The sequence below is a fragment of the Neoarius graeffei genome, chromosome 2 (assembly GCF_027579695.1).
Source record: "Neoarius graeffei isolate fNeoGra1 chromosome 2, fNeoGra1.pri, whole genome shotgun sequence".
NCBI classification, from domain to species: Eukaryota; Metazoa; Chordata; class Actinopteri; order Siluriformes; family Ariidae; genus Neoarius; species Neoarius graeffei.
In genome coordinates this window covers 105,783,565-105,799,089 of record NC_083570.1, presented here as the reverse complement: position 1 = coordinate 105,799,089, position 15,525 = coordinate 105,783,565, and the positions used below count along the sequence as shown (strand labels likewise).

At 40.4% G+C, this 15,525-nt stretch overlaps 1 protein-coding gene across 1 annotated transcript in view; it reads right to left on the bottom strand.

Moving 5' to 3' along the window:
• The window catches only part of tatdn1 (TatD DNase domain containing 1), a 47,109-nt gene that overhangs the window by 29,135 nt on the left and 2,449 nt on the right, over nt 1-15,525 (bottom strand). The window contains exons 2-5 of the mRNA XM_060915324.1: nt 13,281-13,346; nt 13,150-13,199; nt 10,737-10,800; nt 8,115-8,258 (exon numbers count right to left, since the gene is read on the bottom strand). Of these exons, the coding sequence (XP_060771307.1) occupies nt 8,115-8,258; nt 10,737-10,800; nt 13,150-13,199; nt 13,281-13,346 (324 nt within the window). The remainder of the gene's footprint in view (nt 1-8,114; nt 8,259-10,736; nt 10,801-13,149; nt 13,200-13,280; nt 13,347-15,525) is intronic.

The following is a 15,525-nucleotide window of genomic DNA, read 5'->3' as shown; positions in this document are numbered from 1 at the left end:
TGATGAGGCCATCCTTAAAAAAAAATCCGTTTCCTGTCCACCGGGTGAGCAAAAAATTTTCAGTCGGGAGGGAGGGATTTTTTTTATTATAATATATATGGATGGATAAGAAATCGCAATGCTGTGTTTGCTTTTTCTTTCAGTACTTTTTTTATTACAAAAGCAGACACATTTAATAAAATATGACGGTTTAATCAACTGAAACTTGTACAAAAACTAAGTTAGCATTTTAAATGCTGACTGCAACATTTGCAAAACTTTTACAAAGGTACTTAAAATGTCCGACACACGGACTTTTTGTAGTTCTAAATCGAGCGTTAGGCCGAGTTCGGATGAAATTACACTATTAAAATGATCACTGAATGATTTGTTTTTCTGAATCTTTACTATTTTGTTGTTCGCTAGAATACCATTTTGCGATTTCACACTTAAGCAAATGTTTGAAAACTCCGGATCTCCTTCCTTCATGGTGGCTGCCATTTTTTTGTGCCGCACGGCGCATGCGCAGAGCTGATTCAGTTCTATATTCTGCGTGGAATGCAGGGCTTTCCACAAGCGCCGGCTGCCGGCCGTACAGCCGACTACACAATTAAGTCCAGCCGGCTACTTTAATGACTATTATTTTTGTAGCCCACAGGCTCTAAATATTAATTTTTGATTTTAATAAAATTAAATGTTTATCTAACGGACTGACAATAATGTCAAACTGAACCGCACTCATTCAAGTTGTGATTCGCACTGTTTGTACCGATAATAACCACAAATTCCCCGCCGACTTCGTTGATCAAGGGAGAGTAACTCATCCGCGGCCCCGGCATGCGGTGTGCGCGCGCGCACTCAGCGGAGGCAGTAGTGTGTCGGGGCCGTCGGAGGGAACAGAAGCAGAGATGACGCTTATTTTGTCTCCGGTAAACCAGTCTTCTCTCGTTCAATTACGTGCTGGCATCAAAAGACACCGTTGGTTGTAAATGAAGCCAAACTGAGTGGTTGGAGTGTATTTTCATACACAAATGGAGAAATGTTCGCTGAGTGTGTAATTGTGTAGCCCCACTGCAGACCGTTGTCGTTGTTAATTCATAGCATGCTCAGCTGCGTGAATGTGTCATGCACCGAAAATAAGAGATTTACAAGCCAGGAACGCCTCATGATGCAATACGCAAGAAAAGAAAGATTTACTGCCATTTTACTTTGTATTTGAGTAAAGTGAATAAATAAATGGTCTGTGGAAAATACATTTAATCCTGGGAACTGCGTGCACAGGAGATTATTTTGTGTTTACTCCCCCCCGGCTACTTAATTGTCATGGCTGGCTAGTATGAGCCTTAGTGGAAAGCCCTGGGAATGCGGAAATGTCAAGTTCGATTTTAGATTTACAAACCCGAAAAAAATGTCGAAAAACTGGCGTTAAAAAAATTTTCAACCGCACAAACAGCACTCACCCGGCCGGTGGACCGGAAACAGAACATTTTTTAATAATGGCCTGAGTATCCACATACTGATACTTTAAATAACGTTCTTGTTTATATACACAGAGTTGCGTGAAGATATGAAGTTAATCTTCAAGTAATGAATGTATATATCACAAGTGAGAAAAGTGAACAAATGCCACTGTGTAATCTTCTTTATATTATATGGGCACATCCACAAAAAAAAAAAAAAAGTTAATTAAAAAGAATTGTAATTTTGAACCGGTTTGACACTTTGACAACGTGCGTCTACTCAGCAGGAAAACACTGGCAGTGACATCGTCGGAGTGAAATATCAGGAATTATTACACATACAGGACACTTTTTCGATGGAATAAAAACACGTGTTCTATTCCCTTCTAGAGGATTCCATTCATTTGGTTTGATAGAATGCAGTATTGTTAGCATATCGCTTATCCTAGATAGATAGATGGATATACTTTATTTCGGTGTCACTCCACAACACGCAATAAAAATACAATACAGAGGTACAGTGGGGCAAAAAAGTATTTAGTCAGCCACCAATTGTGCAAGTTCTCCCACTTAAAAAGATGAGAGAGGCCTGTAATTTTTCTTCATAGGTATACCTCAACTATGAGAGACAAAATGAGAAAAAAAAAATCCAGAAAATCACATTGTCTGATTTTTAAAGAATTTATTTGCAAATTATGGTGGAAAATAAGTATTTGGTCAATAACAAAAGTTCATCTCAATACTTTGTTATATACCCTTTGTTGGCAATGACAGAGGTCAAACGTTTTCTGTAAGTCTTCACAAGGTTTTCACACACTGTTGCTGGTATTTTGGCCCATTCCTCCATGCAGATCTCCTCTAGAGCAGTGATGTTTTGGGGCTGTCGCTGGGCAACACGGACTTTCAACTCCCTCCAAAGATTTTCTATGGGGTTGAGATCTGGAGACTGGCTAGGCCACTCCAGGACCTTGAAATGCTTCTTACGAAGCCACTCCTTCGTTGCCCGGGTGGTGTGTTCGGGATCATTGTCATGCTGAAAGACCCAGCCAGGTTTCATCTTCAATGCCCTTGCTGATGGAAGGAGGTTTTCACTCAAAATCTCACGATACATGGCCCCATTCATTCTTTCCTTTACACAGATCAGTCGTCCTGGTCCCTTTGCAGAAAAACAGCCCCAAAGCATGATGTTTCCACCCCCATGCTTCACAGTAGGTATGGTGTTCTTTGGATGCAACTCAGCATTCTTTCTCCTCCAAACACGACAAGTTGAGTTTTTACCAAAAAGTTCTATTTTGGTTTCATCTGACCATATGACATTCTCCCAGTCCTCTTCTGGATCATCCAAATGCTCTCTAGCAAACTTCAGACGGGCCTGGACATGTACTGGCTTAAGCAGGGGGACACGTCTGGCACTGCAGGATTTGAGTCCCTGGCGGCGTAGTGTGTTACTGATGGTAGCCTTTGTTACTTTGGTCCCAGCTCTCTGCAGGTCATTCACTAGGTCCCCCCGTGTGGTTCTGGGATTTTTGCTCACCGTTCTTGTGATCATTTTGACCCCACGGGGTGAGATCTTGCGTGGAGCCCCAGATCGAGGGAGATTATCAGTGGTCTTGTATGTCTTCCATTTTCTAATAATTGCTCCCACAGTTGATTTCTTCACACCAAGCTGCTTACCTATTGCAGATTCAGTCTTCCCAGCCTGGTGCAGGTCTACAATTTTGTTTCTGGTGTCCTTTGACAGCTCTTTGGTCTTGGCCATAGTGGAGTTTGGAGTGTGACTGTTTGAGGTTGTGGACAGGTGTCTTTTATACTGATAACGAGTTCAAACAGGTGCCATTAATACAGGTAACTAGTGGAGGACAGAGGAGCCTCTTAAAGAAGAAGTTACAGGTCTGTGAGAGCCAGAAATCTTGCTTGTTTGTAGGTGACGAAATACTTATTTTACCGAGGAATTTACCAATTAATTCATTAAAAATCCTACAATGTGATTTCCTGGATTCTTTCCCCCATTCTGTCTCTCATAGTTGAGGTATACCTATGATGAAAATTACAGGCCTCTCTCATCTTTTTAAGTGGGGGAACTTGCACAATTGGTGGCTGACTAAATACTGTTTTGCCCCACTGTATACAAATACAAAATTTAGTCAAATTACCCCCCTCCCTTTGACAAAAATAAAAAGTGTTAGGGACCACTCAAAAAGAGTTGTGAGTCACCAACTAAAAAAAGTCATTAAAAAAACTTATATAAAAACGTACAATATGGTACCAAGGAGACAAAGCACAAACAGTCGTTTTATAAATTGGAACTCGTAAAAAACAGTCTTCTATTTAGAATAAGGTAGCAGGCTTTGGCACAATATTTTGTACTTTGTATTTTGTACTTTGATGCAATATTTACCAGATAAAATTTCACACAATTTATTTGTATCATCAAAATCATTAAAATTAACAATATACTTAGATAATGTATGAAATAATTCATCACGAATATTCGCATGTGTAAAAGAACATGGGCTTCTGATTCAATGGAGCCATTATTACATACTGTACAATAACGTCTGTCCACTGGGGTGTTTGTATATCTACCAGTTTCTATTGCTAAAGGAGCAACTCCACATCTGAACTTAGCAAAGGCACTTCGACGCGGTCTTGATAATATATTTTGTACATAGGGCTCTGTCTCAAATGTATCCTTAAAAAGACGGTAAGTATGAAGTTTGTTACCCTCTGGTTTATTTATTAACTGTAACCATGATTCCTCGTCTGCCTTTGACACTGCCATATCAAAACACTTACATGGATTAAAGCAAAAAAAAAAAATTTATTTGACTGAAAATTTACGGGGGGTGTGGGGGGGGTGTTATGGGTGGATTTCGATGAAATTCTGAGAATGATTAACTTAGAACTGATAACTTTATTATCAATTAATTAATGGATTAATATATTCAATTTATTGCACTTTCTTTCTATTGCTTCCATATATTATTTTTTTGTGGCAAACCACTCAAATGCAAGCGCCTGGAACGTTTAGTTTTTTGTACCATGAACTAAATGGCTTTCCGTTTTCACCTATTTCGTACAGCCAAGCCCACCTCCACTTGTTTTTTACACCTTTATCGATGGCAGACACATCAGTGCCTTCTTTCATGTAAAGCGCATCCATGCTGCTGAAACCGAAAGCAGAATGACATGCTCCTCTGTGCTCGACGTCAAAGTTTGGATCTTCGCTTACATTAAAATTAAAATTATAATTTGACCTTACTTTGTGTTGAATACGACTTCAAAAACAATTCGAGATTTTATTAAGAGAAATATTGTATCCATCACGAGTGTTAAGTTACCTAAAAGATCGCGTGAAGTTGGCTGCTATCTACTTTGCTTTCGTTCTCATTTTCCTCCATCATTTCATAGGCCAGAAACAGATGTTTTGACGTAATTTAACTATGATTATTACAACCCCGATTCCAAAAAAGTTGGGACAAAGTACAAATTGTAAATAAAAATGGAATGCAATAATTTACAGATCTCAAAAACTGATATTGTATTCACAATAGAACATAGACAACATATCAAATGACGAAAGTGAGACATTTTGAAATTTCATGCCAAATATTGGCTCATTTGAAATTTCATGACAGCAACACATCTCAAAAAAGTTGGGACAGGGGCAATAAGAGGCTGGAAAAGTTAAAGGTACAAAAAAGGAACAGCTGGAGGACCAAATTGCAACTCATTAGGTCAATTGGCAATAGGTCATTAACATGACTGGGTATAAAAAGAGCATCTTGGAGTGGCAGCGGCTCTCAGAAGTAAAGATGGGAAGAGGATCACCAATCCCCCTAATTCTGCACCGACAAATAGTGAAGCAATATCAGAAAGGAGTTCGGCAGTGTAAAATTGCAAAGAGTTTGAACATATCATCATCTACAGTGCATAATATCATCAAAAGATTCAGAGAATCTGGAAGAATCTCTGTGCATAAGGGTCAAGGCCGGAAAACCATACTGGGTGCCCGTGATCTTCGGGCCCTTAGACGACACTGCATCACATACAGGCATGCTTCTGTATTGGAAATCACAAAATGGGCTCAGGAATATTTCCAGAGAACATTATCTGTGAACACAATTCACCGTGCCATCCGCCGTTGGCAGCTAAAACTCTATAGTTCAAAGAAGAAGCCGTATCTAAACATGATCCAGAAGCGCAGACGTCTTCTCTGGGCCAAGGCTCATTTAAAATGGACTGTGGCAAAGTGGAAAACTGTTCTGTGGTCAGACGAATCAAAATTTGAAGTTCTTTATGGAAATCAGGGACGCCGTGTCATTCGGACTAAAGAGGAGAAGGACGACCCAAGTTGTTATCAGCGCTCAGTTCAGAAGCCTGCATCTCTGATGGTATGGGGTTGCATTAGTGCATGTGGCATGGGCAGCTTACACATCTGGAAAGACACCATCAATGCTGAAAGGTATATCCAGGTTCTAGAGCAACATACGGTATGCTCCCATCCAGACGACGTCTCTTTCAGGGAAGACCTTGCATTTTCCAACATGACAACGCCAAACCACATACTGCATCCATTACAGCATCATGGCTGCGTAGAAGAAGGGTCCAGGTACTGAACTGGCCAGGCTGCAGTCCAGATCTTTCACCCATAGAAAACATTTGGCGCGTCATAAAATGGAAGATACGACAAAAAAGACCTAAGACAGTTGAGCAACTAGAATCCTACATTAGACAAGAATGGGTTAACATTCCTATCCCTAAACTTGAGCAACTTGTCTCCTCAGTCCCCAGACGTTTACAGACTGTTGTAAAGAGAAAAGGGGATGTCTCACAGTGGGAAACATGGCCTTGTCCCAACTTTTTTGAGATGTGTTGTTGTCATGAAATTTAAAAATCACCTAATTTTTCTCTTTAAATGATACATTTTCTCAGTTTAAACATCTGATATGTCATCTATGTTCTATTCTGAATAAAATATGGAATTTTGAAACTTCCACATCACTGCATTCAGTTTTTATTTACAATTTGCACTTTGTCCCAACTTTTTTGGAATCGGGGTTGTATTTAACCGTAGTCTTCTAGACATTTTGACTGTTTGGGGCATTGAACGCTGGTGTATGATTTTCAGGGAATAAAGTTTAGCGCATGTCGGAACATCATTGCGCTCGCAGCCTCCAACTCCTCAAACGTCCTTTAAATTGTGATATAACGTAGGCTATAAGGCACGGTTCTAACATACCTTACACACTGGCCTAACGAAAATAATAATTGTTGGGGCGTCTGCTGATTTGTTAGCTATAAATTTAGGTCTAATTACTTCTGACAGTCTGCAAGCATTGCACCGTCGGGTCTTCAAGTCTGGCTGAAGCAGAGGAGCGGGCTTTCCGGGTTTATTTTTTATTTTTAACATGCTCTATTTCTATATGTCCAGGTTTGAACTAAGTCATTTTGGCAAGATTTAATTTAATACAAAACAGAAATGGTCAGACACAAGCACGCCAAGCACATGGGAATGTATTTTGCCAATTTTGACAGCGCACGTTTTTTTAATGCCGCACCGTAGACAGCGAACGTTTAAACATGATCAAACATAGGAAATGAACGACACAAAGCATGGCTCAAAAACAAAAAAGTTAAATAAACCCTGCTGATAGTTGATGGTGTTGCAACACATCAGTGTTATAACCCAATCTCTACCCAACCACCCGTCATTTCAATTCTCCTCGGATCAGCACCGACCTCACATTTGGCCTTGGGAGAGTTCAGTTGACGGAAATCCATCACACGACGGAAAACTTTAATCCATGCACATAAGGTCATTACTAGAATAAACCATATCTGTACGAGCAAGGTGAGATAAATTCACGGAGCTAAAAAAATCGTGTATGGAGCTAAAATATCCTACGTGTATTACGTCACTCTACCCGATGGAGAACGAGCATTGAATATGGTTTACGATATTGCATGGTTGTCAAGACATGATGTCACACGTCAGCGATGTAAAACTTCCATGCTAGCGAGTGAGCAGCTGTGATAATTTGTAAACAAACATGGCTACTAGGTTTGCGTCATTAAATACGGAAGATTTTGAGAGAGAGTTTTGAAAGAGAAAGATGCGTTGAACACCAGAAAGGAATGTGTATGTACGTAGAATAATATTTGCTGGCTTTTTTTCGTGGTATATCAGATATACTCCATTCAGCTACTCGTCTTCGACTCGACTCGTTCAGTATCGTGCTAGCTGAATGGAATATATCTGATATACCACTCAACGCCAGCCAATATTATTTAAATATGTCACTCAGATCCGTGACGTATTTTGCATGAAACATACGAGTTTTTCAACACGAGAAGATAAACTTCATATCTTCAAGCCAATGTGTGATTTTCTTTTTATTATATCGACACGTTCACAAACAGAAAGTCCCCAAATTTATCAAAATTAATCGATTTCCTTGCAACTGACATACAGAGATTTGTGTCATAGTTTTGGTTCTGCATGTCCCGGATGGAGCTCGGATAAAAATACGAGTGATGTATTTCCCAGTAAAACACTCATATCTATGTAATAAATGTGTTATATGTGATCCTACAAACACTTACAATACATGTTCACATAGCACTGACAATTTATATCATTAATAGAGGTGTGTGTGTGTGTGAGTGAGATACCCAGTCCACACTCCCCAACAGCCACCACCTTCCCTCTGTTACTCATGGCCAGTTCTCTCAGAGCTGAGAAATACTGCTCTGCCCCCTGCTGGTCAAACTCAGCACAGCGAGTCGGATGGCAACCTACAGTACTGAAGAACTCCTCTAAAGAGAGACAGAGAGAATAAACCATACTATATACAGTGCCTTGCAAAAGTATTCATCCCCCTTGGTGTTTGTCCTGTTTTGTCGCATTACAAGCTGGAATTAAAATGGATTTTTGGAGGGTTAGCACCATTTGATTTACACAACATGCCGACCACTTTAAAGTGCCATTCTACCATTGGATGTATTCTTTGGCATAAAATACAATATATTTTGACAACATATATAAATGGTATCACTAGACAGAGAAATCTTTTAGCTTCAAAATGATGTATCAAACATAATTTGACAATGACAAGTATATTAATTTTGCGACCAAAGTCACCTACCCTTTTAATTTCCGCGCGTGATGTCATCGGCAGGTTCCCCTTCTCGTGTACCACGTGACGTGTGACGTGGCACATATTATCAGCAATGGCGGATAGAACGCGATAAAAATAATACCAATAAATCTAGCTAATACCAATAAATCTAGCTAACTGAAAGATTAACTCAAAATTTTTCGCAATTTTTTTGGCCCCCATATACGAGGAGAAATGACTCTCTCACTTTGGGGGTTTCCTGGTCTAAAAATAGACCGACACGTGGTACACAAGAAGGGGAACCTGGCGATGACATCACGTTTCACTACCGCGCGGAAATTACAAGGGTAGGTGACTTTGGTCGCAAAATTAATATACTTGTCGTTGTCAAAAAATTATGTTTGATATATCATTTTGAAGCTAAAAGATTTCTCTGTCTAGTCATGTTGTCATAAAATATATTGTATTTTATGCCAAAGAATACATCCAATGGTGGAATGGCACTTTAAAAGGTGAAAACTTTTTTTTTTAAATGTGACACCAGCAATAATTAAAATGAAAAAAAACAGAAATCTGGAGTGTGCATAAGTATTCCCCCCCCCCCCCCCCAAAAAAAAGTCAATACTTTATAGAACCACCTTTTGCTACAATTCCAGCTGCAAGTCTCTTGGGGTATGTCTCTATTAGCTTAGCACATCTAGCCAGTGGGATTGTTGCCCATTCCTCAAGGCAAAACTGCTCCAACTCCTTCAAGTTAGATGGGTTGCGTTGGTGTACAGCAATCTTCAAGTTATGCCACAGATTCTCAATTGGATTGAGGTCTGGTCTTTGACGAGGCCATTCCAAGACATTTAAATGTTTTCCTTTAAACCACTCCAGTGCAGCTTTAGCAGTATGTTTAAGGTCATTGTCCTGCTGGAACATGAACCTTCGTCCCAGTCTCAAACCTCTGGCTGACTCAAACAGGTTTTCCTCCAGAATTGCCCTGTGTTTAATGCCATTCATCTTTCCTTCAGTCCTGACCAGCTTTCCTGTCCCATCAGATGAAAACCATCCTCACAGCATGATGCTGCCACCACCATGCTTCACTGTAGGAATGGTGTTCTCAGGGTGTTGGGTTTGCGCCACACATGGCATTTCCCATGATGGACAAAAAGTTCAATTTTTATCTCATTTGACCAAAGAATCTTTTTCCATGTGTTTGGGGAGTTTGCCACATGTTGGGCAAACTCCAAACGTGATTTTTTTTAAGCAATGACTTTTTTTCTGGCCACTCTTCCATAAAGCCCCACTCTGTGGAGCGTACAGCTTAAAGTGGTCCTATGGACAGATACTCCTATTTCCGCTGTGGATCTTTGCAGCTCCTTCAGTGTTATCGTTGGTGTCTTTGTTGCATCTCTGATTAATGCCCTCCTTGCCCGGTCTGTGAGTCTTGTCAGGTTTGTAGTGGTGCCATGTCTTTCCATTTTGCTATAATGGATTTAATGGAGCTCCCTGGGATATTCAAAGTTTGGGATATTTTTTATAACCCAACCCTGATCTATACTTCTCCACAACTTTGTCTCTGACCTGTTTGGAGGCTCCTTGGTTTTCATGTTGCTTGCTTAGTAGTGTTGAAGAGTCCGGGTCCTTCCACAACAGGTTGATTTATACAGACATCATGTGACAGATCATGTGACACTGATTGCACACAGATGGATCTTAATCATCTAATTATGTGACTTATGAAGTGAATTGGGGCGGCACGGTGGTGTAGTGGTTAGCGCTGTCGCCTCACAGCAAGAAGGTGTTCGAGCCCTGTGGCCGGCCTTTCTGTGTGGAGTTTGCATGTTCTCCCCGTGTCCGCGTGGGTTTCCTCCGGGTGCTCTGGTTTCCCCCACAGTCCAAAGACATGCAGGTTAGGTTAACTGGTGACTCTAAATTGAGCGTAGGTGTGAATGTGAGTGTGAATGGTTGTCTGTGTCTATGTGTCAGCCCTGTGATGACCTGGCGGCTTGTCCAGGGTGTACCCCGCCTTTCGCCCGTAGTCAGCTGGGATAGGCTCCAGCTTGCCTGCGACCCTGTAGAACAGGATAAAGCGGCTAGAGATAATGAGATGAGATGAATTCCTTCAACAGGATGTATTTGGTGAGTAAAGCGACAGTGATTGTGATTCACACTGCGTGTTGTTCCTCACCTCGGCTGTGTGCTAGTTCCAGAGCTTCTCTGCTGTCCTCCAGATTTCCACCGGTGATCATAAACTGAAACAGAGATGACAGGACCTCAGTGTGGAAGCTTCAGGAACATTTACTGAGCACGCACAGCGCTGCTGAACTCCTGAAGGTGCTGATTCATTTCAGAATCGCAGCGCTGACTGTAATTTAAGCCACAGGTTTGTATCAATGCTCTCATTTTAATACACATCTACAGTAACAGCTCACTCACATGGACTTGTAGGTGGACAAAGTTCAATGTAACTATAAACGGATAAGAATTAAGTAAAAATTTGACAAACTGCTGTTGTACATGAGGAATAAAATATTCCAGGATGTGCTGTTATTAGAAAATAATACACTTTGGTGAAGTAACAGTAACTCTGCTTCATTATAATTTGTGTGTGTGTGTGTGTGTGTGTGATAGACTAAACACTCGTGTGTGTGATTATATATATATATATATATATATATATATATATATATATATATATATATATATATCACACACACACACGAGTGTTTAGTCTATCTCTAGTTCATATCTATAGTGTTTATACTGTTTATATTGTCTGAGTGTTTAGTCTGTGTGTAGTTCTTATCTAGTGTTTATACTGTTTATTAATTCTGTTTATATTGTTTGAGTGTTTAGTCTATGTCTAGTTCCTATCTAGAGTGTTTATACTGTTTATATTGTTTGTTTTTTTCAATTATTCTATTTTTATTTATTGCATTGCCTGTTTGCACCGTGGGTCAGAGAGGACTGATATTTCATCTTTGCTGTACTAGTACATCTCAAAAAATTTGAATACCATGAAAAAGTTCCTTTTTTTTCATAATTTAATTCAGAAAGGTAAACTTTCATATATTCTCTATTCATTACATGTAAAGTGAAATATTTAAAGCCTTTTTTGTTTTAATTTTTATGATTATGTCTTATAGCTCATGAAAATCAGAAATCCAGTATCTCAAATTATTAGAATATTCCCTAAGATCAATCAAAAAAGGATTTACAATACAGAAATGTCCAACTTCTGAAAAGTCTGTTCATTTATACACTCAAAACTTGGTTGGGGCTCCTTTACCATGAATTACGGTATCAATGTGGTGTGGCGTGGAGGTGATCAGTCTGTGGCACTGCTGAGGTGTTATTGAAGCCCAGGTTGCTTTGATAGTGGCCTTCAGCGTATCTGTATTTTTGGGTCGGGTGTTTCTCATCTTCCTCTTGACAATACCCCATAGATTCTCTATGGGGTTCAGGTCAGGCAAGTTGGCTGGCCAATCAAACACAGTAATATCATGGTCAGCAAACCATTTGGTAGTAGTTTTGGCACTGTGGGTAGGTGCTAAGTCCTGCTGGAAAAGGAAATCAGCATCTTCAAAAAGCTCGTCAGCAGATGGAAGCATGAAGTGCTCTAAAATCTCCTGGTAGATGGCTGTGTTGACTTTGGACTTGATAAAATACAGTGGACCAACACCAGCAGATGACATGGCACCCCAAATCATCACAGACTGTGGAAACTTCACACTGGGCTTCAAACACCTTGGATTCTGTGCCTCTCCACTCTTCCTCCAGACTCTAGAACCGTGATTTCCAAATTAAATGCAAAATGTACTTTCATCTGAAAAGAGGACTTTGGACCACTGAGCAACAGTCCATTTCTTTCTCTCCTTAGCCCAGATAAGACACTTCTGACATTGTCTCTGGCTCAGGAGTAGCTTGATATTAGGAATGCGAAAGTTGTATCCCCTTTCTTGAAGATGTCTGTTCGTGATGGGTCTTGATACACTGACACCAGCCTCAGTCCACTCCTTGTGAAGCTCTCCCAAGTTCTTGAATCAACTTTTCTTGACAATCCTCTCAAGACTGCAGCCATCCCTGTTGCTTGTGCACCTTTTCCAGCCACCCTTTTCAGTAATGACCTTTTGTGGCTTACCCTCCTTGTGGAGGGCATCAGTGATCATCTTCTGGACAACAGTCAAGTCAGCAGTCTTCCCCATGATTGTGGTTGTGTGTACTGAACTAGACCAAGAGATACACTGTGTTCATACTGTTTTACTCAAACTCGAAATGAAATATTCTAATATTTTGAGATTTTTTTTAAATGTTTTTGTACTGTATGCCATACTGATTAAAATTAAAATAGAAAAATGCTTGAAACATTAGTTTATGTGCAATGAGTCTATAATATAACATTATCACTTTCTTAAATAACTGAAATATTGAACTTTTTCACAATATTCTAATTTTTTGAGATGCACTAGTATGTCGAGCATGTATAGCATATTTGACAATAAAGTTGACTTGACTTGATTACACCTCCTGCTGCTGATTAATTTCCTATAACAGCACACCACTGAGTGCTAGAGTAGTCGTGAAGATGGCAGGAATCATACCTTCTGAACCCCAACACTCAGAGCTCGTTCAACAATTTGCGCAAAATCATCTAGACGGAAAGAAACATCAGTAACGTTACAGTGTTATTGATAATGACTGAAGTTCAGGTAGTCGACGTGTTGCTTATTACCTTCATGTTTTTGGTTTCCTCTGTATATTCCCCTAAACATAGGGTCAGTCAGGTTAATACCAATATCTGTAGACGGAAAGAGATCAGATGGCATTAACGTGTCGGTTAGAAACGCACAGCTTGAACCTGAAGCTCTTCAACTCTTGGAAGATGGTGTGGACTTTTATAAAAATGAACAGTTTAGATCCAACTCATGAAAAGATTAATAATTAGACATCAGATTAGATTAAAATGGTGTGTTGAGATTTAGCAGAAAAAAAACAAAAACCCACACACAAAACTCTTAAGCCATTTTTAAGCACTGTACTGGAATATACTGAGACAGACAGACATGATTGACCCTGAGGGAAATTGCAGCATTACAGTCATGGTAAAAACAACATTTACATGGGAGCGTCATAGCTCAGGTGGCTAAGGCGCCATACCATAAATCCGGGGACCCAGGTTCGATTCCGACCCGAGGTAATTTCCCGATCCCTCCCCGTCTCTCTCTCCCGCTCATTTCCTGTCTCTACACTGTCCTATCCAATAAAGGTGAAAAAAAGCCCAAAAAAAATCTTTAAAAAAAAAAAACGTTTACAGACAAACATAAATACAAAAAAAAAAAAGGCTTATTAAATAATCAGATGAACTGAGAAGATCACATTCTGAAGTAAATTAAATAATCTTATACCGCTAACTTAAACACACAATACAAGTTACATGTATTAATCTAAAACGCAGGTAAACAACGAGTGTTGTTGTTTTTGTTGTTTTGTATCCAAATGAGAGTCGCATCTTACCCGTCTGTGTTCTCGCTTCTTGAAGGCCGACCTTGTGGCCAATTGTTTTGAAACAATCTGACTTTCAGTTATTCGTTCGGTTCTCCAGTCATTCACTTCTTCCGCGTAAGGGCGAGATGTTGCTGCTGAGGCGAGCATATCCAGCGGAGAAATCAGACGGCTGCTCCACTCATTCTCCATTTTCTCCATACGGAGTACTCCACCATTACTGCTCGGCTCAGGCAATTACTAAAACTCGGGACGGGACATCACCGGTTTTAGCAACAACTGTGGGGAGGTCACTGCCCGAGCGATAATATGTCCTGTTCCATCTCAGGTTTTACCAACAACCCTCGGCTCACACTCCAGGAGAATTGGTCCAACTGAACTTACTTTCCTTTTCTTGTAGCTTTCTTTTCCTTTAATTGTTGGTACTGCACCCTCTTTCAATACGGGCTTATAGCCAACGCTCCTCAACAGATCAGAGGTCTCGTACGAATCTTCAGTAAAATGTGCAGAGCAGAGGAGCGACCACTTCGTAGGCGCCCAATGTGCCCGTGAACTTCTCGCAAAACACGTCCAAATCTTTGCAGTTTGAACATTCTTGGGCCATGAATGCAACGTAAATCCACCTTCTGTCGTGTTGCTGCACCCACCAGCAACACATCTGCATGGCATGGAGATAAATTAGCTCAAAATGGAGGATCGGAGTTGCAGTCAGCTCTGTGTTTTAGTCTCGCGGAAATGGCGATGAGACTGATAGACTTCCTGCTGTGACGTCACGGACGTCAAGGTTGTTCACTCAGACTGCTACCTACATAAATCACTTTAATCATAAAAATCACTATATTAGATTTATTGTTAACGCTTAAAACTATTCCTGTGCCATTCTTGAGGTCTCAAGGCATTTATAAACAAAAAGTGAGGCCATGGTTCTGCGCATCTCCTTTAAGGAGAAGAGGGTCTCTATACAAGAAAAAAAAAGTGGAACAAAATCTGTCAACAATGTATTTAGATTCTGAATGTGCAAGAAGTTGTGAAGGTGCCATTTAAAATGTGTCATGAGATAATTCTACACCTACTCAAACTACTACAACAGCAACAACAACACCACCTACTAATTCCACAAACAACACCTACTACTCCTACTCAAACTACTACAACACCTACAAACACCAGATGTTCATTCGTCCTTCGGGGTCGAAGATGACCATGACTTCAATTTAGTGGGTGGTGGTTGTGGGTCAGGAGGTAACTGATGAGGCCAATCCGGGCTTTGAAGGTACACCCACATGTCAAGGTTGAGTACTTTCACTATCTATTTGCTGTATTTTGACCGCTGAGTGGAATCCCCACCAGCCGCAATGTGCTGGCCAGGTTGAGGTGAAGCAGGCTATGTTTGGGGCACCTTTTCTAGCCCCTTCCTCCAAATCCGGAACAGGGCTGCTCAGACCCCGAGGGGACTGCCAAACTCTGCTGCTGCT